Source organism: Nyctereutes procyonoides, unplaced genomic scaffold (assembly GCF_905146905.1).
Source record: "Nyctereutes procyonoides isolate TBG_1078 unplaced genomic scaffold, NYPRO_anot_genome, whole genome shotgun sequence".
NCBI classification, from domain to species: Eukaryota; Metazoa; Chordata; class Mammalia; order Carnivora; family Canidae; genus Nyctereutes; species Nyctereutes procyonoides.
In genome coordinates this window covers 2,203,299-2,229,660 of record NW_026575121.1, presented here as the reverse complement: position 1 = coordinate 2,229,660, position 26,362 = coordinate 2,203,299, and the positions used below count along the sequence as shown (strand labels likewise).

General features: G+C 37.2%; 1 protein-coding gene and 1 pseudogene across 17 annotated transcripts in view; both read left to right on the top strand.

The window, feature by feature from the left end:
* The window catches only part of SETDB2 (SET domain bifurcated histone lysine methyltransferase 2), a 59,893-nt gene extending 33,615 nt beyond the window's left edge, over nucleotides 1-26,278 (top strand). For 13 of the 17 annotated variants that reach the window (XM_055335761.1, XM_055335755.1, XM_055335762.1 and 10 more), the window contains 9 exons: nucleotides 68-631; nucleotides 11,765-11,881; nucleotides 12,641-12,810; nucleotides 14,238-14,457; nucleotides 15,140-15,239; nucleotides 17,128-17,221; nucleotides 19,917-20,257; nucleotides 22,401-22,489; nucleotides 23,014-26,168. In XM_055335761.1, coding sequence (XP_055191736.1) covers nucleotides 68-631; nucleotides 11,765-11,881; nucleotides 12,641-12,810; nucleotides 14,238-14,457; nucleotides 15,140-15,239; nucleotides 17,128-17,221; nucleotides 19,917-20,257; nucleotides 22,401-22,489; nucleotides 23,014-23,131 — 1,813 coding nt within the window. In that variant the 3' untranslated portion in view covers nucleotides 23,132-26,168. The other 4 variants (XM_055335769.1, XM_055335770.1, XM_055335772.1 and 1 more) reach the window with 4 other exon arrangements.
* LOC129516395 (small nuclear ribonucleoprotein G-like) lies at nucleotides 21,139-21,779 on the top strand (annotated as a pseudogene).
* Nucleotides 26,279-26,362: the final 84 nt, after the last annotated feature.

The window sequence follows — 26,362 nt, the reverse complement described above, 5'->3', positions numbered from 1 at the left end:
TGCAGTGTTTTTTAAAAATGGGGAATTGTATATGTTGAGATACTAATGAATTCTTAATTTTAAGCAGATCTGCAAAAAATAAGGAGATTCCTCCTTTGGAAAATAAAGTTGCCTACATTAGAGAAAAGAAATCATTTTTTAATCTACCTTACCAAAGTCATGACTGCTCTCGAACTTGTCTGATGAAAACACCCCTGACCTTCAAGGGAGAAAACCCTCTGCAGCTACCAATCAAATGCCACTTCCAAAGACGACATGCAAAGACAAACTCTCATTCTTCAGCACTCCATGTGAGTTATAAAACCCCTTGTGGAAGGAGTCTACGAAACGTGGAAGAAGTTTTTCGTTACCTGCTTGAGACAGAGTGTAACTATTTATTTACAGATAATTTTTCTTTCAATACCTATGTTCAGTTGACTCGGAATTACCCAAAACAAGAAGAAATTGTTTCTGATGTGGATATAAGCAATGGAGTAGAATCGGTACCCATTTCTTTCTGTAATGAAATTGACAATAGAAAGCTTCCATATTTTAAGTACAAAAGGACTATGTGGCCACGTGCATATTATCTAACCAGCTTTTCCAACATGTTTACTGATTCATGTGACTGTTCTGAGGGCTGCATAGACATGTGAGTAGAAAATATGGCATTTAAAAAATCTTCTGAACATAAGGGTTCTTGTCAGGAAGTCCTGCTATGTATCAATTTGTCTGTCTAAACTCTGTTCACCAAAAATCAACAATGGAAAGATATACTCTCTCACTAGCAATAGAAAGGAAAATCTTTCCCAAATATTATAATGATTTGAAAATTATTTCTTCTGAAGATGAGTATTTCCTTTAATCTAGTATCACAATAGCAACAAGTCCAGCTAGTGTCATGTAACAGTACCAGACATTGTAACATGTGCTTTATGTACACTTTTTAAATTTAATCCTCACAAACCCCCCCCCCATGAGGTCGGTAATATTACTTCTGTGTTGTGAAATGAGGAAGCCAAGAAGCCAATTTTAAGGTCACAGGGCAGACAAATTGAAGAGTCAGGGTTTGAATCCGTGTTTTTTACCATTATGTTATATGTCTTGTTTTCTATAAATTTTCCTTGCTACTTCTTTATAAAGTTAAAGGTGCTTATAATTCATATTCTCATAATGTTGACATTCCATTAAAAAAAACTTGTTCTAATACATTAAGAATTTAAAAATTTTAAGGATATATAAGATATATATACTTGTAGGTAGGCATATGTAGAGTGGATTTTTGCGTTATATACATTTAATTTAGTGTAAATTTATCTACCTGTACTAGGCAAAGGAAAAAGAAAGAAAGAAATAATTTAAATAGTTTCACCATCTTCTCCGTTGAAGTATGAGAGGAGATAAATCTATTGTTATGTTAATTTGGCTCAGTTCTTTTAGGCCTGTCATAGAGGAAATCTCTCACAGTGTCAGGTTTTTTCTCTTTGAAAATAAAGGTTTGGATTTTTTTTTTTTTTGACATTATGTCTATATATAATTTACATGTGGCAGAGTCTATCTAGTCTGTCAGTGCTGGAGAAAAAAATGGACAATGTTTGCTTAATGGTCAATTTATAAGATTTTTTTTTTTTTTTGAATCTTGAATATATATGATTTTTTTTTTTTTTTTTTTTTTTTGAGAGGGAGAGAGAGAAAGAATCTCAAGCAGTCTCCGCATCCTGCATGGAACCCAGTGCTGGGCTCAATCTCATGACCCTAAGATCGAAAACTTAGGGTTAGAACCAAAATCAAGAGTCAGATGCTTAGCCCACTGAAACACTCAGGGACCCCAACTATATATGATTTTTACTTTAACACTGTAGGCACTAACCTTTATGTAATATATACCACCAATATACATATTTCATCTGTTGGTCAGAAATTATAAGAGAAATCACAAAAGCAAAAGCTGAAACCCACTAGGATCTGGAAATGAATACAGGCACTGTGGCTAGGGATTTTAACTCTTAGAGGAATGAGAATTAAACATGTCCCATGCAAAGTAGAGAGTAGGCACTGAGTTCTCTAGAGAATAGAAACCAGGACCTCTACAGGACTGAGAAGTAGGCTAATTATCTCACACAGCCTGGAATGGGATTAACAACTTGTTTTAGAGCAGTGAAACTCATAGTCACAGCCAGAGCGATAAGGAAAAGAGTCGACATAAAGGAGCACCCAGGAGTAAACCCCACAGAAAGGTATGATGTCAGTCAAAGCAAACAAAAATGTTTAGGAGCCATGAAGACAGCATGAGTCCTAATAAATGGGAGAATTCACACCTGAAGAATCATAGATAAATACAGAATCTGATTAAGAGCCTTTATCTTTTTAAAAGATTGATTGATTGATTGATTGATTGATTGATTGAAGAGAGAGCATAGGGGAGGGCCTGGAGGAGCAGGAGAAGGACAAACAGACTCTGAACTGAGTGCGGAGCCTGACACAAGCTGAATTCAAGAGTCAGACACTCAACTGACCCAGGCACCCGGATGCCCCAAAAAGAGACTTTAAAATAGATATGTTTAAAATGCTCAGAGAGATTAAGATATTAGCATCCATGAAATAAGAAAAGGATATTGGGGGGAGGGGGTGTATATATGAAAAAAAAAACATTTGGAAACATGGGAAATAAAACCTGTGTGATTGAAATAAAAATTAAATAGGTGAACTTAATGGTAGAGTTCATACAGCTGGAAACAGTATTAGTCAATTGCAAGGCAAAATGAAAGAGATCTTCCAGAATGAAAAGAGATAAACACATGGAGAAAATAATTTGTAGGTTAAAAACTATAGAAGATAAAATGAGAAACACCAGAATGTATCTGAGGAGAGAAGAGCAATAGTCAAAGAACTAATAGCTAAAAATTTAAAAAGTATCTAAGGTAGAGAATAAATCTCAAACATTATCAGAAAAAAGATTAACGACACAGTTCTCATCAGAAATAAGACAAAAGAAACATATTAGCTTAAAATGTTGAAGGAAAATAAATGTAAAACTGGAATTCTATACCAGGCCAGACCAGTCATTTGACAAATTCAAACAATTACATAGCAATTGAGGACATTCATACGTACTTTGTAGCAATAGTACTTTTAACTTTATTTATTTATTTAAAGATTATTTATTTATTTATTCCTGAGAGATACAGGCAGAGACCACAGGCAGAGAGAAGCAGGCTCCCTGCAGGAAACCCAGGTGATGCAGGCCTTGATCCCAGGACCCTGGGATCACGACCTGAGCCAAAGGCAGATGCTCAACTACTGAGCCACCCAAGTGCCCTGCTTTTAAGTATATGTAGAGCATGGTTTTCCAAGCTACAGATTTAATGGGATGTAAAATCATTAAAGTGGTTGTAACTAGAATTTTAAAAATAAAGAGTAAAATACCCACGGGGCACCTGACTGGCTCACTTAGTAGAGCATGTGAATCTTAATCTCAGGGTTAAGTTTGAGCCCCATATTTGGTATAGAAATTACTTAAAATCTTCAGGGGTGCCTGGTTGGCACAGTCAAGTGTCTGATTCTTGGTATCAGCTCAGGTCTTGATCTTGGGGTCATGGATCAAGCCCTGCATTCGGCTGCATGCTCAGCACAGGATCTGCTGGAAATTCTCTCTCCCTCTCCCTCTGCACCTCTTGCTCATGCACGCACTTGCTCTCAAATTTTAAAAAAATAAAACCAATAAAATCTTTTTAAAAAATGCCCAAGTATATCATACATGATAAGGGTTTCAGTTTATACATATACATAGAGAAATATGTATGCCTATATAGGGTCATAAAGAAAATGTATTTCTTACTGTGGGTCATAGTCAAAAATAGAGACATCCTACTCTAGAGGTGCTAACACATACACATAAGAATAAGCTGTTGACTGCAGTATTGTTTGTAATATTGAAAACTAGAAGCAACTTTTTTTTAATAATTTATTTTTTATTGGTGTTCAATTTGCCAACATACAGAATAACACCCAGTGCTCATCTCGTCAAGTGCCCCCTCAGTGCCCGTCACCCATTCACCCCTACCCCAGCCCTCTTCCCCTTCCACCACCCCTAGTTCATTTCCCAGAGTTAGGAGTCTTTATGTTCTGTCTCCCTTTCTGATATTTCCTACCCATTTCTTCTCACTTTCCTTCTATTCCCTTTCACTATTATTTATATTCCCCAAATGAATGAGACCATATAATGTTTGTCGTTCTCCAATTGACTCATTTCACTCAGCATAATACCCTCCAGTTCCATCCACGATGAAGCAAATGGTGGGTATTTGTCATTTTAATGGCTGAGGAATATTCCATTGTATACATAAACCACATCTTCTTTATCCATCATCTGTTGATGGACACCGAGGCTCCTTCCACAGTTTGGCTATTGTGGACATGGCTGCTAGAAACATCGGGGTGCAGGTGTCCCGGCGTTTCACTGCATCTGTATCTTTGGGGTAAATCCCCAGCAGTGCAATTGCTGGGTCATAGGGCAGGTCTATTTTTAACTCTTTGAGGAACCTCCACACAGTTTTCCAGAGTGGCTGCACCAGTTCACATTCCCACCAACAGTGTAAGAGGGTTCCCTTTTCTCCGCATCCTCTCCAACATTTTGGTTTCCTGCCTTGTTAGTTTTCCCCATTCTCACTGGTGTGAGGTGGGATCTCATTGTGGTTTTGATTTGTATTTCCCTGGTGGCAAGTGATGCGGAGCATTTTCTCATGTGCATGTTGGCTATGTCTTCCTCTGAGATTTCTGTTCATGTCTTTTGCCCATTTCATGATTGGATTGTTTGTTTCTTTGGTGTTGAGTTTAATAAGTTCTTTATAGATCTTGGAGACTAGCCCTTTATCTGATAGGTCATTTGCAAATATCTTCTCCCATTCTGTAGGTTGTCTTTTAGTTTTGTTGACTGTATCCTTTGCTGTGCAAAAGCTTCTTATCTTGATGAAGTCCTAATAGTTCGTTTTTGCTTTTGTTTCTTTTGCCTTCGTGGATGAATCTTGCAAGAAGTTACTGTGGCCGAGTTCAAAAAGGGTGTTGCCTGAGTTCTCCTCTAGGATTTTGATGGAATCTTGTCTCACATTTAGATCTTTCATCCATTTTGAGTTTATCTTTGTGTATGGTGCAAGGGAGTGGTCTAGTTTCATTCTTCTGCATGTGGATGTCCAGTTTTCCCAGCACCATTTATTGAAGGGACTGTCTTTTCCAGTGGATAGTCTTTCCTCCTTTATCAAATATTAGTTGACCATAAAGTTGAGGGTCCACTTCTGGATTCTCTATTCTGTTCCATTGATCTATGTGTCTGTTTTTGTGCCAGTACCACACTGTCTTGATGACCACAGCTTTGTAGTACAACCTGAAATCTGGCATTGTGATGCTCCCAGCTACGGTTTTCTTTTTTATTTTTCATTTTAAGTAGGCCCCACACCCAACATGGAGCCCACTGTGGGGCCTGAATGCACAGCCCTGAGATCAAGACCTTAGCTGAGATCAAAAGTTGGACACTTAACTGACTGAGGCGCCCAGGTGCCCCTTTCATGAGTGTCTTATAGTTTTCAGAGTATAAGTTTTTTTATCTTCTTGGTTAAGTTTATTCCTAGATATTTTATTCCTTTTGGTGCAATTGTAAATAGGTGGGTTTTTTGTTAATTTCTGTATTACTTTGTTAATGTATAGAAATGCAAGAGATTTCGGGTGGGGTTTTTTTGTTTTGTGTTTTTATTATTAAGATTTTTATTTTAATTCCAGTAAATTGAAAGTTTACAGTGTTAGTTTCAGGTATACACCATAGTGATTCAACAGTTCTACACATTTCTCAGTGCTCATCATGATGAGTGTACTATTAATTCCCATCAGCTGTTTCACCCATCCCCCCACCCACCTCCCCTGTAGTAACCATCAGTGTGTTCTCTGTATTTAAGTCTCTTTATTGATTTGTCTTTTTTTTATTCCTTTGCTCATTTGTTTTGTTTCTTAAATTCCACGTGACTGAAATCGTATGGTATTTGCTTTTCTCTGACTTATTTCCTTACCATTATATTTCTCTTAACTCCATCCATGTTGTTATAAATGGCAAGATCCCCCCCCCCATGCTCTCTTTCTCCTAAGTAAACAAATCTTTAAAAGAGGGGGGAACACCTGGGTGGGTATAGTTGGTTGAGTGTCTGACCCTTGGTTTTGGCTCAGGTTATGATCTCGGGGTTGTGAGATCAAGCCCAGCCTTGGGTTCTGCGCTCAGTGCAGTGTGCGCTTAGGAACTCTCTCTCCCTCTCCCTCTGCCCTTACCACCCCCCACCATGAGTTCTCTCTCTCTCTCTCAGATAAATAAATGAATCTTTAAAAAAAATGGCAAGATTTTATTCTTTCTTATGGCTGAATAATATCCCATTGTAGGGATCCCTGGGTGGCGCAGCGGTTTGGCGCCTGCCTTTGGCCCAGGGCGCGATCCTGGAGACTTGGGATCGAATCCCACGTCGGGCTTCCGGTGCATGGAGCCTGCTTCTCCCTCTGCCTGTGTCTCTGCCTCTCTCTCTCTCTCTGTGACTATCATAACTAAATAAAAAAAATTAAAAAAAAATATCCCATTGTATATATATGCCACCTTCTTCTTTATTTATTCATCTATCATTGGACACTTGGATTGCTTCAATAATTTGTCTATTGTATATAATGCTGAAATAAACATAGGGGTGCATATATCCTTTCAAATTGATTTTTTTTTTTACTATTTTGGTAAATACCCAGCTGGGTAATTACTAAATAGTTCTTTTTTGGGGAGGGGTTAGTTCTATTTTTAACTTTATGAGGAAACTCCATATGGTTTTCCTCACTGACTGCACCAGTTTGCATTCCCACTAAACAGTGCAAGGGGGTTCCTTTTTCTCCACATCCTCACTAGTACTTGTTGTTTCTTGTGTTGTTGATTTTAGCCGTTCTGAGGCGATATCTTATTGTTTTGATTTTGTTTCCCTGCTGATAAATGATGACGAGCATTTTTTCATGTATCTGTTGGCGATCTGTATTTATTTTTTGGAGAAATGTCTGTTCATGTCTTCTGTTTATTACCAATTCAGTTTTGTTACAAGTAATCACCTTATTCAGTTTTTCTACTTTTTCTTGACGTACTTTTGGAAGATTATATGTTTCTGTGAATTTATCCATTTCTTCTGCACTAATTTATTGGCATGTAATTTTTCATAGTAATTCTTTCTATTTCTGTGGTGTCAGTGGTTACTTACCCCCTTCATTTCTGATTTTTTTTATTTGGATCCTCTTTTGATGAATCTGACTAAAGGTTTACCAATTTTGTTTTTCTTTTCAAAGATCTGGTTCTTGGTTTCGTTGACGTTTTCTATTTTTTTCTTAGTCTCTATTACATTATTTCTGCTTTGATCTTTATTATTTCCTTTCCTCTACTAGTTTTGGGTCTTTTTCTAGTTCCTTTAGGTGTAAGCTTATATTGTTTGAGATTTTTCTTGTTTCTTGAGGTCACAATACATTTACATCTTAGATCCACTTTTGCCGCATCCCAAAAATTTTAGACCATCTGGTTTCCTTTGTTTCGAGTTGTTTTTTAATTTTCTGTTTGATTTCTTCATTGGCCCATTGGTTGTTTAGTAGCATATTGTTCAGCCTCCACAGGTTTATAGCTTTTCCACTTTTTTTCTTGTAATTAATTGATTTCTAATTTCATTCTGTTGTAGTCAGAAAAGACGCTTGATATGATTTCAGTTTTCTTAAATTTATTGAGACCTGTTTATTGGAATATGTGATCCATCCTGTAGAATGTTCCATGTGCATTATTTATTTATTCATTTTTTTATTTGTTTTTATTCGTGAGAGACACAGAGAGGCAGATCCATTACATGAAATACTATATGTTTCATTTGCTTTTGATTTTTACTAGTGTTTTAAGAAATATTTATTTGTTTGTTTGTTTATTTAAAGTAGGCTCCATGCTGGAGCCTAATGTGGGGTCTGAACTTATGACTCTGATCAAGATCTATTTTAAAGATTTTTTTTTTTAAATTTATTAACTCGTGAGAGACACACACATAGAGAGGCAGACACACAGGCAGAAGGAGAAGCAGGCTCCATGTAGGGAGCCTGATGCGGGACTGGATCCTGGGACTCCAGGATCATGCCCTGGGCCAAAGGCAGGGCACTAAACCACTGAGCCACCCCGGGATCCCCTCCATGTGCATTTTAAAAGAATGTGTATTCTCTTGTTTCTGGCTAGAATGTTCTCTATATATCTCCATATATCTCAAGTCCATCTGGTCTAATGTGTTGTTCACAGACACTGTTTTAGTGATTTTCTGCTGGGTTATCTATGTATCCATTGGTGTTAGGATGTTAAAGTCCTCCACTATTATTGTATTACTGTCTGTTTCTCCCCTTATGTCTGTTAAAATTTGCGTTATACATTCAGGTGCTCCAGTGTTGGGTGCTTAGATACTTACAGTGCTATATATATCCTATTGTTGGATTGATCCCTTTATCATATAGTCTACTTGTCTCAATACAGTCTTGGTTTTGAAGTCTGTTTTGTCTGATATAAGCATTACTATTGTAGAGTTTTTTGTTTTTTTTTTTTTACTTCCATTTGCATGGAATATCTTTTTCCATCTCGTCACTTTCAGTCTGTATGTATCTTTAGATCTGTGGCAAGTCTCTTGTAGGCAGCATATAGATGGGTCTTGGTTTTTTTGTTTTCTGTTTTTTGTTTTTTTTTTTTTTAGAGAGGGAAGGGAGGACTGGAGGGAGAAAGAGAATCTTAAGCAGGCTCCAAGCCCAGCACAGAGCCTGACATGGGGCTCAATTTCACAACCCTGAGCCAAAATCAAGAGTTGGATGCTTAACTGACTGAGCCACCCAGGTGCCGCAGTCACTCTGTCTTTTGATTGAAGCATTTAGTCCATTTACATTTAACATACTTACTAATAGATATGTGCTTCTTGCCATTTTGTTAATTATGTTCTGGATGTTTTTGTAGTTCTTTCCATTCCTTCTCTTGTTCTGTTTCCTTAAGGTTGATTACTTTCTTTAGTGTTAGGCTTGGCTTCCTTCTTCTTTATCTTTTGTGTCTGTATTATAGGTTTTTGGTTTGTGGTTACCATGAGGTTTATCAGTTAATCGTCTGCCTTCAGCTCAGGTCACGATCTCAGGGTGCTGGGATTGAGACCTGTCAGTCTCCCTGCTAAGTAGGGAATTTGTTTCTCCCAATCATCTCTCCTCCCCACCCCACCCCCACTCCTGTGCTCACATGCTTTCTGAACCTGGATGTCTGTTTCCCTCCCTAGGTTAGGAAAGTATTCAGTTATTCTTCAAATAAGTTTTCTGCCCCTTTCTCTTTGTCTTCTACTTCTAGGACCCCTATAATGCAAATGTTTGTTCACTTGATATCGTCCAAGAGATCCCTTAACCTATCCTCTTTTTAAAAAATTCTGTTATCTTCCCATTATTCAGCTTGGGGGCTTTGTTACTCCCTGTCCTCTAGATTGCTAATATGTTTTCATACATTCTCAATCTGTTGATTCCCTCTAGTGTATTTTTTAAAAACTTTTTTTTTAAGATTTTATTTATTTATTCATGATAGACACACAGAGAGAGAGAGAGAGGCAGAGACACAGGCACAGGCACAGGCACAGGCACAGGCAGAGGGAGAAGCAGGCTTCATGCAGAGGCCTGACGTGGCACTTGATCCCGGATCTCCAGGATCAGGCCCTGGACTGAAGGCGGCACTAAACCGCTGAGCCACCAGGGCTGCCCCCTCTAGTGTATTTTTCATTTCAGTTATATTCTTCAACTCTGATTCTTCTTTATATTTTCTATCTCTTTGTTGAAGTTTTCACTGAGTTCCTCCAGTCTTCTCTGCAATCTGGTCAACATCTTCATGATCATTACTTTGAACTCTCTGTAAGGCATAGTGCTTATCTTCATTTCATTTAGTTCATTTTCTGAGGTTTTTTGTAGTTTTTGTTTGGAGGATATTCCTGTCTCATTTTATTTGACTTTCTTTGTTTCTATGAATTAGACAGAATGGCTACTTTTTCTAAACTAGAAGGAATGATCTTATGCATAGTTTTGTCTTTGGAAACTGTGTGCCTGGTGACTTGGCTGCCCAGAGCTGTGGCTCTTGTGGGCTGGAGGTTCTAGGGGACTCTGTGCTGGGACTGTGTTAGTGGGATGCCTGAAGCTGAAATTGGTGTGGGATGGGCAGTCCTAGGGCTCTCAGTGTAGATGGCACATTGGCCAGACAGCTGAAGCTGAAGTGGGCATGGATTGGGGTGTTCCCAGGGCTCTTTATGGAGAGGGCACCCTGGGAGTACAGCTGAAGGTTAAGTGGGTGAGTCCAGGGATCCCCATAGTTCTTTATTCAGGGGGCTCTGGGGACTGGGGCTGAGGTAAGGCATGGGTCAGGAGGTTCTAGGAAGCTGTGTACCAAGGATAGGCTAACATCATCTGGAGCCAGAGTGGTGTGAGCCTGGAGTGTTCCAGGATACTTTGTACCTGTGTCACCTTGACAAGATGACTGGAACTGTAGTGAGTGCTGACCAGAGGTGTGCAGTGTTGGCTGCACTGGGGCCACTTTGATGGGATAGCTAGGGCTGGTGTGTGGGTTAGGGCCTAGGGTTCACGGCAGCAGTAGGCCCACAAGGATACCTGGACCCTTTTCCTGGCTGCAGTATCAAAGTAGAGGAGGAGTATCAATCAACCATGGCGCTCACCAGCCCCTTTGACTCAGAGTTCTAGCAGCTCCCCTGTCAATTGGCAGGGTTCTAGGGCTAGTTCCTTTATATTCTAGTTGTCATTTTAACCCATAGCTTTTTTTTTCTGTGCCCTAGGGCAGACAAAACTGCTCACCAGTCCCTCCCCACTGCAGTTCAAAGCATCAGAGGAGGTGGTGGTTCCCTTTGTTACTGTGTCTCTCTCTGCTCTTTTTTTGTGCAAAAGCTATTCAGTCAGCCCTCAGTTCTTCAGGAAGCATTGCTTTATAAATAGGTAGATATAGTGTGTCCATGGAGGAGGTGAGTTCAGGGTCTTCATACATTGCCATCTTGGATGAGAAAAATCTATGGTTGCATGTCTTCTGCTTAGCAATATTATGAAAGACAGATGGCCCGTATCCATCTCCCCAATTTGTTTTCATGTCATTGGAAGGAAAGAGAATTTAAGATGCCTGCCAAACTACCTATGCCCTTTCAAGTGTGACACACATAAATTTATTTATTGTAGTAGAGAGGACCTAGGAGAATTTTTACAAACTAGCTTCTGCTGAATAGGAAATGAAAGGAATTCATTTTAAAAAATTAAAATTCATACATTTAAGTATTTGTTTCATGAGCAAATAGAGGTATAGGGCACTTTATAAAAATTTTTGGTAGTTTTTGTCTTGTTTTTTTTTTTTTATTTTTATTTATTTATGATAGTCACACAGAGAGAGAGGGAGAGGCAGAGACACAGGCGGAGGGAGAAGCAGGCTCCATGCACCGGGAGCCCGATGTGGGATTCGATCCCGGGTCTCCAGGATCGTGCCCCGGGCCAAAGGCAGGCGATAAACCGCTGCGCCACCCAGGGATCCCCTAGTTTTTGTCTTGTAAAGAGACCTATGCTGTTAGGGAAGAAGTCCAACTGTCCATGAGCTAAGTGACTCTTAAATACAGTTGCATCCTTTACTATATCATTTATGCTTTTATCAAGGCTCTCTTAAGTTGGTGCTTTTTTATTCTAACTTCTCCATCTATTGCTTTCCCTTTAGAACAAAATGTGCATGTCTTCAATTGACAGCAAGGAATGCCAAGACTTGCCCCTTGTCAAGTAATAAAATAACCACTGGATATAAATATAAAAGACTACAGAGACAAATACCTTCTGGGTAAGATACCTTGAGTATTTGTTACAGGGTATTTGTATTTTTGAAGGTGGGTACTTTGTTGTGGTCTGTAGACTTAATATCTCATTAAATATTAATTTTATATACCAGAAATCTATATTAAGGAATAAAAAACCCCCAAACTTATATATTGTTCTTGGAAATGGAAGTCAGAAAGAAAAAAAATAGAAATGGAAGTCAGAGAGCACACACATAGCATGCAGAGTGTATACTGAAACACCTATCTGCTTTGAGTCTCTTACCCTCTAGAGTTGGACTGTTTGGGGTAGCTCTTTCCCCATTAGGAAATGGAACTAGCAAAGCTCATCTAAGAATTGGGATTTTCCAAACTTTCAAAATTGTTGTTATTAAAAAAGAAATGGAGACAGAAAAGCTTTCTTCCTAGACATTCCTAGACATCTTTTAAAAGCTAACATTTGCAATGTGCCAGGCATTGCTTTAAACACCTTATAAATACTGACTCATTTAATCATGAAACAACTCTTTAAGACAGGTACTATCATATATCCCCATTTTAAAAAATGGAAAACTTAAACCCAGAGAGGTTAAATAACTCATCCAGCATCATACAGTTAGTAAATGGCTGGAGCTGTGATGAGAATCCAGGCAGTCTAGCTTTAGGAGCCTTCACACTTAGTCTGCCTCCCATGGTAATTATTAGTGAGGTAGCAGAATAAGATGCTTTTGCTTTTAGCTTAGGCTATCTAATTGATTTTTTTTTCTTGCCTATTTTATCAACAGCATTTATGAATGCAGCCTGTTGTGCAAGTGTAATAGACAGATATGTCAAAATCGAGTTGTCCAGCATGGACCTCAAGTGAGGCTACAGGTGTTCAAAACTGAGAAAAAGGGATGGGGAGTACGCTGCCTAGATGACATTGACAGAGGGACATTTGTTTGCATTTATTCAGGTAAAGCAATGGTTAATTATTCAAATTATCGTATAGTAAGGTCTGCATTTCTGAATCTCCATTTTACTAGATCTTATAGCAAGGACAGGAGCAACAATATATAGGAGGAGCATCAGAGTGAGGCAAGTGACTGGGAAATTGAGCGCTGAAAGGATGAGGAAACACCAGATATTTCAGAAAAGAAAGGCTCAGAGATAAAATTATGCGAGGCATATTTTTTTTTGTCTCCATGGCTATATACGCTTTAGGGTAAGCTAAGAAGACTTTTTGAATAAGAAAACTAAATGACTGACTTGCTAAGGTAAAGATTATCTATCAAAGACTCTTGTTCAGTGATTTGAACTGTTAGAATTTAACAAGTTAAGGTAATAAATACCTGCATAGGATGATTCAGGCAGTGACTTTAAGCAGCTCACTCCATCTCAGGAACTCCAGAGAGTTGCCCTCACTCTGAGCAAAACTTCCCAACCGGTGTTTTATAGTTGTGCATTCCCGATTTTTTTTTTTTTTTTTTTGGTCACAGCCTCCAGGCCAGACACATCAGTCTCCCACAGTCTCAGACATTTACCCCAGAGTATCAGACCAAAATCCTTATTTTCTGTGTGTACCATGAAATGAGAAAGGTTGAGGAAACATGGCTCTGGAGCCAGTCTAAAGGAAATGTGCTGGACCAAGTCTTGGCAGCAGTGCAGCAGAGACCAGAGTAACCATCCTCATCAGAAATTCCACGGTCACTTCAGTGAGGGCAAAAATTAGTATAATTCATAACAGCCACATTTGATTCCTTGTCACATACTACACAATTTGCCTACACATTCATCTCTCATATTTCTCAAGATCACTGTTTGATGAAAGTCAGCTGCTTTACAATGTGCCACATGATGTCCAGAACATATCGTTGGCTTTATCTGCATTACTAGAAAATGTATCTAAGGTATCTCTCTGATTCAGCTGCTAATTTTGACTCGGTAACTATAGTTTCGAGTCTCTTAAAAGAAAATGCATGAACTTTAAGATTTCAGTATTACACTAGAACTTAATATGAGAACAGGCACATATTAACTCAGATTTAAATAGATTACTTTTATAAGTTTTAACTGATAAAGCATTTTATCAGTTCACCTAATTTTCTAGAATGCTTTCAGATTTATATTTTTGTTTTTTATTATTGTAGCTAAATCTGTTCTCTTTCATGTTATACCAGAACAGACACATGCTTTTTCACATACTGGAAGATATGAAATCTCTTATTGGTGTTTTGTTTATTGTTTCTTACGAGAGTTTTCTAGGATGAGTTAATGTGTTTATTTTTATTCTAGAAATGTGGCACATTTCAGAGTTCTTTAATAATGGAGCAAAATAGAGGTGTTCTTTTATTGCTTAGCAATTATATTTTGTCTTACTAAAGTCTTATTTTTTTCTTTTAGGAAGATTATTAAGCAGATCTAATGTGGAGAAACCTGGTGCTGCTACTGATGAAAATGGAAAAGATTATATTATGAAAAATATGTTTTCAAAAAAGAGGAAAATAGAAGTTGCAGATTGTGAGGTTGAAGTTATACCATTAGACCTGGAAACACATAATAGAAGTGCTGAGACTGAGGAGTGTCCACCTGTATTCAATAATAATATAAAAGAGCCTGTTACGTAAGTAAGATCATAGGAACCCAGTCAAGATGGACCTGTATTATTGATCAAGAATGGTTGGTTCTCTTTGTTTCTGACTTTCCCATCTACTCCTGTGTAACTCCTATGTATCAGTGTGCTTCGTGGCTATAAATTTAACACTGAGAAATCTAGAACGCTTATATTTTAAAATCTAGCCAACATACTTTATTTCCTTTTCTGGAGTTTTACCCTTAAAGACATATGACTTTAATCAGAGTCTTTATGGATGTCATAACTTTTGCTGTCTTTTTTATTTTTCATCCTTTTTTTGACAGTGCTTTTCACAGAGTATCTTTTAAACATATTAGAAAATGATTGACTTTAAAATATATTTCCTTTAAAATCTAGCCAACATACTTTATTTCCATTTCTGGAGTTTTACCCTTAAAGACATATGACTTTAATCAGAGTCTTTATGGATGTCATAACTTTTGCTGTCTTTTTTATTTTTCATCCTTTTTTTGACAGTGCTTTTCACAGAGTATCTTTTAAACATATTAGAAAATGATTGACTTTAAAATATATTTCCTTCTTTAGTGGGAGATATAGATGTTATTAGATTAATTTCTAATGGATACTTTGTAACACTGATATCTATATTTTAGGGTCCAATAAAGAGGATTTTTAGTGATACATAGAATATTTTTTTTTTCCTTTTCAGAGATGTGAAATGTAACAGTATTTCAAGAATTCAGTATCATTCAGTCATTAGAAGTCCTAAAGTGAAGACAGTCATTATTCAGCGCAATGGGAAAAGGATGGTAAAAAACGCAAAATGTAGATGGGGCCCTTCTGAGAACATTAGCTGTGATCTCATCTTTCTTTTACTTCTATCTTTTAGTTCTAATTGTTTGTGTAACTTAATGTGTAGGATTTCTTTTATTATTTGGAATTGGTGTACTCTTTAAGTGTCAGGACCATGTTTTAGTTACTTAGTGTCCTCTATGGTCATTGGCATATTCCCAGCTTTGATACTAAAGAGAGTGTTGGTCCTGATCTGACAATGTGTTCCACTGAGACTGAGAGCTGTCCAGTTCTGCGAATTTATAGAAAAGCTAAAGTATTCCAGAGTTGATGGTGATACACAGTAAGAAAAAAGATGGAGTAATTTAGGTTGAGGAGATAAGGTTGTGAGATGTAAGAAAGAGAAGACATTAAAAAAATAAAAAAATAAAAAATAAATAAAAAAAGAAGAAAGAGAAGACATCCCAATGAAAGAATCATTCAGGGATCCCTGGGTGGCGCAGTGGTTTGGCGCCTGCCTCTGGCCCAGGGCGCGATCCTGGAGACCCGGGATCGAATCCCGCATCGGGCTTCCGGTGCATGGAGCCTGCTTCTCCCTCTGCCTATGTCTCTGCCTCTCTCTCTCTCTCTCTCTGTGTGTGACTATCATAAATAAATAAACATTTAAAAAAAAAAAAAAAAGAAAGAATCATTCAGAAAACACCATTTTACATGATAGCTTTTGAAGGTACACTTTTCAGTCTTTACTAAGAATAACTAGGCAGAGACTGTAACTTAGAAGAAAAGAAAGATACAGGAAAAAGAACAGAGGAGGACATAAAGGTAGTTCACAGTAGGGCTTGTTGATGAGAAATAAAAACTCTGCCCTAGGTGATGTGCAAATAGTTGCCGTCTGTGTAGTAATGTACATATAGTAAGTACCTCCTCAGGATCACATAGTGATGAAGAGGTTAGGCCATCAGACCACACAGACCTGGGTTTGACCTTTGGCTCTGCTGCTTAGACCTGGGTGACATCTCCACGTCTGCATTCCTCTATCTGTAAAATGAGGATAATGGTACCTGTCTGAGTTAAGAGGATTAAATGAAATAAGCCTCAGAAACTTTGTGTAGCACAATGCTGGACACTCAAGTGCTCAAAAAATGTTGACCATTTAAGTAACCTGAATAATAATAATGTCAACGCTTATTCAGCAGTTAGTTGAGTGCCAGGTGTGGTGTTAAGCTTATAACCTTTTCAAAAGTTATCATTACCATATAAAGTGATTGCAGTGTCCACAGTTCGTAAAGATAGACAACTCCTTTAACCTCTTTGAAGTAAAAACTAAAGTTTTTTTTTTTTGTATTTGCACATATTTTAGTTGAAGCCAAATTTGTTTTTTTTTTTTTTTTAATTTTTATTTATTTATGATAGTCACACAGAGAGCTAGAGAGAGAGGCAGAGACATAGGCAGAGGGAGAAGCAGGCTCCATGCACCGGGAGCCCGACGTGGGATTCAATCCCGGGTCTCCAGGATTGCGCCCTGAGCCAAAGGCAGGCGCTAAACCACTGCGCCACCCAGGGATCCCCTGAAGCCAAATTTGTAATCTGGTATCAGAATAGAGAGATACAGACAGATGTCTTTGAATTTTATTTTAAATTTTAATGCCTAAAGAATGTCTTGACGGTCTTGATAAATAAAGTCTTTATAGCTGTGGCTTACTAAAGAACCTAGAAGTAGAACACAGCAAAAAGGTCTCCATCACTCCAGAGACTCCTTATGATACCAGCTTTGAGGCTTCCAAAACTAAGCTACAGCCTATGAAGATTGACACTTGACCAAAGACTGCTACATTAAATAACTGCTACATTAAATTCTTTTTCCTGACCTAGAAAGTAAAGACATCTTACCTGTTCTCTTTTAAGGGATTTGCTTCCTCAGAGTCTGTCACCTCAGAAGATAATGATGGATTTAAACCAACTCAAGTACATCTGAACTCCAATACCAAGGAAATGAAAAGTAGGCTTTGTTTCACTCTGTGATAGCCTGCCTCTTCTGCCTTTATGTCTGTCTTGCTCACTATCTATGGTTTATTTTGTCAGATTTAGAACAAACAAGCTGCATTCATTATAAAAGTTACTACTTGTCTAGATTAGACGTTGGCAAACTAGGTTGTGAACCAAATCTGGCCCACCATCTATTTATGTATGGCCCATGAGCTAAGGTAACTTTTACATTTTTAAGTACCTAAAAAAAAGAAGATGAGTAAATTTTGTGACACTTAAAAATTATATAAAATTATATTTTGGTGTCAGTAAACAAAGTTTTATTAGAGCATAGCCACAGTCATTAAGTTACATATTCTCTCCGATGGCTTTCAGACCCTGTCAGGAGAGCTGAATAGTCACCACAGAGATCAAACGGCCCGGAAAGCCTAAAATACTTCTTACTTGGCCCCTTGCAGAAGAAGTTTGCCAACCCTTGATCCATATGCCAGCAGTCACCTGAGGTGTGGCAGGAAGAAGTGGGGTAGACAACTCTGAGTCTGAACAGTCCAGTGTTATCTGTGGCTTTGGAAGCATTGTCCAAAGCAGCCATTTTCTCACTCTTTGTTAGGGGCTCCTTTAAAAGTACAGATACATCATTCTGCAGTACTCCAGCCAACAGTGTTTGCAGGGATGCTCAGCAAAAAAGATTGCTATTGTGAGTGCTTGTCTTTACTGTTACCAATCTTGCAGTAGTTCCTGTTACAACTTAACAAACCTGAATTTTGATACTTTTGCATTTCACATATCCCTCACTGGTGAGACACTGCTAAGAAATGACCTTTTTAAATAACTGAGCCATTGCTTCTTCTTTAGAGTTTCTTTACATCTGTATCCCCAACTCCTCACTCGGTCTTAAAGGATTGGAGATTGGGGCTGGGGAGCAAGGCAGCTGTTTGACAGAAGTCTATCAGACAGGGCATTTATGTATTACAATTATTTCATCATTGTAGGGGAGGGAACTCTTCTTCAGCCCATCTTAGGCTATTCAGCTGGGGCCTTGTAAATTAGATTGACAGATTGAAGAGAGAAAAACAAACACATTATTACCATGTATCACCATTACCAAGTGTATCACACCTGTAACACATGGGAGTACTCCGAGAAGAGTAACATGAAGAAGTAGCTTAGAGGGGTACCTTGCTGGTTTAGTCACTGGAACATGTGACTCTTGATCCTCGGGGTTTTGAGTTCAAGCCCCACACTGGGTGTAGAGATTACTCAAAAGTAAAATTTTAAACAAAACAAAAAAGTAGTAGTAGTAATCAAAAAGAAGTAGTAGTAGCAGCAGCAGCAGCAGCTTAGAACTCTGGCTTATCTAGCATCTTTGCCAAAGAGCAATAAATTTTTAGAGGAGCGACAAGATAAAGGAAAAGGACATTGAGTCTAGGGGCTCAGCATTATGTGGGAATATAAAATATGAGAAACCAATAGTGGATAAAAGCTAGTTAAGTTTGTTATGTAGATTCTTCTGGTTTGATTTCCAGGCTGATAAAGGACTAAAGCTGTCTCTAGTTGACTAACTTTTGTCCTTCCTGGTGGGAGGAAGGAAGGACACCTTTGAAAATTTATGTACTGCTTTAAACAGATAGGGGGAAGGCAAACAGCTTTTTTGCATATGCAACTTAGTCACTTTTAGCTTAAAACAATTCTTATGTCAAGGAAGCATATTTTGGCATGACATATTCTGATTTCCATGACCATTTAATGTATGTGAGCTATAATTAGTACTCTTGCTTTTGGTTCTTTTGTTATTTTTGTTAATTGCTACTATATATATATATCTATATATCTATATATATATATATATATATATATATATACCAGTTATATATTATTATCCTTTACAAGTAACCCATAATTAAAATGTGAGAACATGTAGGAACAGCAGCCAGTAACAATAATGATTAAATCAAGAACATTAGAGAAATACACCACTCAGCTAGGTGGCACAAATGACTTTTTAAAAATAAACGATTTTACCTATTCCATTTGACAAGCATTCATACTTTTGGATATTCTAAAAAAAATTATTTCCATTACTGGATAAGAAAAATGATTAAGGCAGTTCATCTTATTCTAAAGTATTACTGTTTGTAAAAGTGTAAATATTGAGTGGTCTTCTAGCAAATCCACCAAACACTAATGTGTGCAAAACCCATACCAGTACAGTTGTTATCTTGTCACTTGTGGTGGGTGATGCCAAACAGGGTCTTCCCAGACCTTTCATTGATATCCTAAAGGCCTCGAGTACTCCCTAATCACCCACTCTGTTACCGGTATTCAGAATATACTTAAATGCAGATTCCAGGGTTGAAGAGAGGGAAGTCAGCTTATGAAGAGAGATTAAATATAGTCGTAACAGGAGGCAACAGAACATTAGTAAAAAGATGGTAGAAAGAAGGCAGCCCTGGAGCCAGACATTTCTCAAACATTTGAGACACTTCTGGGTTTCTTACCCCACTTCTCATTATATTGCAGGTCAGGTGAATCTCTTACCCTCTCAGAGGCTCAAAGTTTTCATTTGTAAAATCGGAGTACTGTCTACCTTCGTACATTGTAAGGATTAGCAATAATTAAAGCAACTAGTATTTAATTAGTATGTTAATCTCAGGACTGTTGATCAGCCAAGTATATTTGCTGACACTTCCTTCCAAAATGTTTATTAGAGGATTCAAGCTCCTACCAAGTTAAAGACTCTGAAGACAATCTGCTGATTGAATCAGATGTGATAGATATAACTAAATGTAGAGAAGAATCTCCATCAGGGGGCAGATGTAACCAAGCAACCACATTGGATAAACAAGATATTATAAAGGAGTTCAAGGCTCAAGTGCAAAAGCCCCAAGAGGAAAGATCTCCAGCGTATCGAAATCATCAGGTCTTTTGTGATAAAGAGTTCCCAAGTGAAGCCAAGAATATTTCACCTAATTCCCTAAAGAAGTTCAGTAAAGGGAATGTGTTTTTATTGGATGCCACAAAAGAAGGGAATGTGGGCCGCTTCCTTAATGTGAGTATATGGGCTAAAATTCACATTTCTAAACAACTATTTTTCTGTGCTGCTTTGAATGGTTTGAAATTTTTGTGCAGTCATATGTAATTCACCAACCATCAAAAGAGAAAAAGATTCTGAAGTCACAAAGTCTTGTTTTCTTTTTCAAGTTTTTATTTAAATTCCCAGTTAACATACAGTGCAATATTAGTCTCAGGTATAGAATTTAGTGTTTCATCACTTATATACAACACCCAATGCCCTCAATATTCATCCACCTCCCTACCTGAAGTCAGAAAAGCTTTAAAAACAAAGAGCTTTTTCCTTGCTAGATGATCTATTTGGTTTGTTTCCTTTTCCCCTAGTTAGGCGGATTCGTGGTTAACAAGAAATAGAATCCTTTCCTCTCTTCCTCTGTCCCCCAACTGCTCTTCTTTATTCCACTTTGACTACTTCTATACTAATACCAAACATGTCTGGAGAGCCATTAAAGAAAGATCCGCAGCAAAGAACTGTCATGGCTTTATTTCCCATCAGTTACGTTGAAAGTGGGTATACCAGAACAGTATGGTTGGTTTTACTCTCCCAACCAGCACACCACCTGGGCTCCTGTCTTATTTGGAGGAGGAAAAAAACCGAACTTCCCTTCCCTCCCTCCTTCCTTTTTTCTTCCTTCCTTCCTTCCTTCCTTCCTTCCTTCCTTCCTTCCTTCCTTCCTTCCTTCCTTTCTTTTCTTTCTTTCTTTCTTTCTTTCTTTCTTTCTTTCTTTCTTTCTTTCTTTCTTTCTTTCTTTCTTTCTTTCTTTCTTTTTTCTTTCTTTTCTTTCTTTCTTTCTTTCTTTCTTTCTTTCTTTCTTTCTTTCTTTCTTTCTTTCTTCTTTCTTCCTTTCTTCCTTTCTTTCCTTTCTCCTTTCCTTCCTTTCTTCTTTAATTTTTTTTACATAGAAAATACATTCATGATTCAAAAATGGAAATAAAATGAATAAATGCAATAAAATTCTATAAATAAATAAAGCAATAAAGAGCCATACAGAATACATACATCAGCCAAACAAAATTCTATTTCAAGGTAGGTCCAAGCCTGCCACATAGGCACCATGAGTAAAAGGTTACCAGCCCAATTGAAAAAAAAAAGTATAGACAGAGAGTTATCACTGAAATTGAATAGTGGCAAACATGGCTAAGCAGTATTGCAGGGATTTGGTTCCTTTATGAATCTGGCAATAGATGAATGTGTGGAGATGGGAGCTAGTGGGCAATACAACAGTATTGGAATGGTGGTAATTGGATAAGATCGTATCATGTTAGAAGCCTTGAACAAGGATCACTGATAGTAGTGTTCAGCAGACATCAGTTGCTTACGTATGTCCCCTTTCCAGAGGGTCTGTTTGACAATGATGTAAAACCAGTCACATACATTTTTCCTATTAACCGTTTTTCTTCTGTAAAAAAAAAAATCCTAAAAAGTAACTATGCTTTTATTGACCTTGTACTTTATATAGTAAAATCATTTTTACTAGTTTTTGTTTGTTCTTATATTGTTTCCCCCTTTTTTACATAAAAGCATATTATATTCACTGTTATATGCCTTGTTTTTTAAATTAACAATATACTCTGGAAATCTTTCCATATCAGTACGCAGAGAAAACTCCTCATTTTGTTTGCTTTTGTTTATGGCTACATAGAATTCCATTGTATGGATATACCAAAGTTTATTTAACTGGTCTTCTTTAAACATTTGGGTTGTTCTTAAACCATGTTTAGAATAGTAATGTTTTACTATTAAAAACAGTACTTAATAATCATACACATAGATACATGTACAGATGCATCTGTGGAATACATTCCCAGCTATGGGATTGCTGAATCAAAGGATAAATGCACTTATAATAATATAAAATTGACAAATTATCTTCTATAGAAGCTTATACTATTTTGCATTTCTACCAGTAAGATAAGAATGTCAGAACAGGGCTTTTCTGATTGGTTTCCTACTATTAAAATATTACAATCTATGATATTTTACATATAGGTCAGCAAGAAAGGGAAAGAAACGAAAATAAATGAGATTTGTTAGAAACAATAGTATTCTAATGCTTCAAAAACAAGGTATCAAACTCTTTATCTAACCTCTGTGTTTGTTTATGTATTTATTTTAACAGCATAGTTGTTGCCCAAATCTTTTGGTACAGAATGTTTTTGTAGAAACACGTGACAGAAATTTTCCATTGGTGGCGTTCTTCACCAACAGGTTTGAAATTTCTTTTATGTGATTTAATTTTGAAATTGTGCAAAATAACAATATAAAAATACGTGCGATAGCCCCTAATATCTGCTACCCTAGAATATTCATTTATCCCAAACTGTTCCTAGTCAATAAAATTTTAAACAGTTAAATTTTCAATCCTTACTTCCTGTGACAATTAATGCCTGAAGGGCTAAAGATGGTAGTTCTGACCAGTTTAGGGAATAAATAATGTAGAATGCTACATCTCCTGTGAGTCAGAATTGCCTCCAGCTATCACACTACAGACCTCATCACGTCACTGGGTTCCACATGTTTGCAAAACACTTCCTTTCTCGTGGGTATTGACAAGTTTCTTCTTACTTAGGATTTTGGTAGATTTAAAATAAAACTCAAATGATTATTCTTAATAAAAGCATTCCTAAATGGGTGTTGGAGAGACAGAATAGACCAGATTTTTGAAGATTTTTAATGATGTTAATAAGAAATTGATTATAATTTATGTTTACTTTTTAATTTCTACTTTCTAGGCATGTGAAAGCAAGAACAGAACTAACATGGGATTATGGGTATGAAGCTGGGACTATGCCTGAAAAAGAAATCCTCTGCCAATGTGGGGTTAACAAGTGTAGAAAGAAAATATTATAAATCTGTAGCTAATGCTTATTGATGAGATTAGCTTATCATGTTGCAGTGAGAGGCATGCAAGAGAACCTTCAGTCATCAGTGGAATTAACTTAGGTTATGGTCCATCAAAAGAATGCAGTTTACCCTTGTCAGGGGAATCATTTGTATGACCTAGAAATGCTTGGAACAAAATAAGGACATTTTCATATGCACAGGCTCTTTATTCTCTGCTGTTCAACTTGACGAGTGGGATGGAAGTGTATATTTTATATGAAATACCATTATACAGTTTGTAACTTATTTGTAAATTATATATTAAGAGAAACAAATGTCAGTAGAATTCACTTATTCTTATTTACTTTTGTGATTATTATCTTTGAGTTCATGCCCTAAAGGGCCAAATTTCACATCTTTACCTACAAAATTTATGTTTAATTCTTGGCAAATAATTTACCAGTATGAGCTATAAGGTGGGCAACACAGCCTGAGGAAGATGTAAGAACTTTACACATATTACTTCCAAGTATTTTAAGACTAGTTGGAGAAGCTCTGGCTGCATGTACTTCTGACTCATCAAACCATTTGAATGCTAAGGGGAAAGCTCCTTGGAGCAAACTTGAGATGGAACTTTTTTTTCCATAGATTCTCTTTACTACTCAGTACAGAGATAAAAAAAGGGAATAAAAACCTGGAGGAATTGGTATATTTTTTGTTCTAGGTAGAGGAGAGCCATAAGAAAAGAAAACTTAGAAACTAGTCAGATTTGGCTTATTTAGGCCAAACGGGATTGTGCTGGGCAAGAATTTCACTTAACAAAGCAAAACAAATCAATTCTACTGAGTTGTAATGTCTGGAACAGCTTCTTGGATTCTCCTGGCTGTGACGTGCAAATTGCTTTTGTAGAGAAAAAGGGGTTATATTCTGCTATACTTCAGGTTGGTTACCCAGCCCTGATTGCAGAGTGGAAAGGGACTGGGAATCTCCAAGAGTCAAAACTAATTTTATCCATAACAAAGTTGTACATTTGGCTGCCGCGAACTTATCCTTGGAACCAGAATAGGAATAGTAGCTCAATATGGAGTAATTAAAAGTAGTTTTGGTTTTTGAGAGGTTTTATGTCTTTTTCTTTTTTTTTCTGTAGTTGATTCTGGGTTTAGTTTGGTCACTATTCAAAGAAAACTCTTAAGTTTGGATTCAATTTAATTGCTTAAAAACATTGAACTAGATGAAAATTTAACTTGAAATGGTTTTCGAGAGTGGAAAACTAGGCAACTAGGAAAAGGAGCAAAGTTATAGCCTAACATCCTGGAGACCGACAAGGAAAGTTAAGTCCATTTATTCACAGTAAAGAGGTAGGAATTTCAGGCAGTACATTGAAAGTGACGATACTTGAGAAGTATGGGAAATATTTTTGTGCAGAAATCCTGACATCTTGATTTACTTCACAACTGTTGTCTTCCATCCATGTCCTAAAGATGCCCTCTGTCTTAAATCCGATCTGTTCCCAGTTAAATTCCATTATTTCCCTTTTCCTTGGTTTATTCCCATACATTGGTGAAAGGACACCTTCCAGTTGTTTTTGGAAAGGAAAATTGAGAGGTGAATATTTTGAGACCTTGCATGTTTGAACGTGTTCTTTTACTCTACATTTGATTGCTATTTTTTCGGGGTATAGAATTCTTGAGCAACCTCCATCCACAATTTTGAAAGCTGCTGCTAGCTTCCATGGTGACTACTGAAGTCCTATGTCATTCTGTTCCTTATCTTTTATATATATGACCAGTTTTTATCTCTTGAAGCTGACAGAATTATCTTTATCCCAGTATTCAGTTTCTGGTAAGGTCCATTTTCATCCTTCATCCTGGGTGCTTGGTGGGATCTTCCAGTCTGAATTCTTTGTCCTTCAGGGAAATTATCTTGAACCATTTCCTTAATGATTCCTCATCTGTTTATTCTTTCTTTCTAGAATTCTTGTTATTCAGATGTTAGACCTCCAGGATTGGCTCTCGAATTTTTTTCTTTTTTTTTAGAGAGTTTTGATTTTTTTTTTCAAGTTATTTAAGTAATCTTTATACCCAGTGTGGGGTTCAAACTTAAAACCCTGAGATCAAGAGTTGCATGTTCCTCCAGCTGAACCAACCAGGTGCTCCAAATTTTCTTTCTCTTTATTTTCAGCTTTTTGCTGTACTTTCTGGGAAATTTTCCCAATTTAAATCTTGCAATATGTCCATTGTGCTTTATTTTTCTGGTGTTGTATTTTTAATTTCTAGAGCTCCCTTTTCTTTGGATTTCTTTAAACAGTATCTTATTTTGGCTTCATGGTTGCAGTATCTTATTTCTTTAAAAATACCACGATGTATATTTTATAGATTTATGTGTGTATACACATAGGCATTCATATCTGTATTTTTCCTGCATATTTTGTGGCTTTAAAGGTTTATTTCTTGTTTTCCCTGTATGTTGCCTTTGGTCTTTGTCTTTCCTGTTACAGGCTTTCCTCAGTTTGTGATCCTGGCAGTCTATTCACACTTAAGAGGAGAACACTAAAAGGCTGAGATTGAAAGCTGGAGTGGGGGATGGGTCCCTTCAAGTGCCACATCACGACCTAGCTGGGCTAGATCAGTCTCTAATTGTCTCCTTAATGCTTTGTTTTGGGCTGATTGAAGGGCAGAATCTTGGCTGCCAGAGTCTGCTTTTATTCCCCTTTAAGCCCTGTTCTTCTGTAATTTCTGTATTTGTCTAGACTATCCAAGTTATCTTTTTAAATATTTTCTGCTGTCCCCAATTTGCCTCTCTTCTCTTTAAAACCTCAAAAATGCAAAAATATAATAAAACCTCAAAATGCACGACCTCCACAAGTTTTCCTTTAATTCCTGAGCAAGCCACCATTCCAAGCTTTTTTCCGAAACAACTTTTTTAATCTGTAATTTAATTTTACGCATTTGTGTTCTCTACATGTGTATTTATTTGTTACATGCACTGAAAACCTCTTCTTGAATGGTGCTGTGTACCCCATGGGTGCTAATAAAGACTTGCAACTGGAATTACAATTGATTAATTGTGCCTACATTTATGACCTACCTATTTAGGCCACACTTGGTGTTGCATAGTTTCTAGAAGAAATGGATAATCCCTCAGAAGAGCAGTCACTTCTCCAGCTGATCCCGGGGGTTTGGGACACCTCTCTTACCCATCTGAAGAGGAAAACGTCGGGGCAGGGTGGGGAGCACCTGCAAATTAAAAAGAGATTCG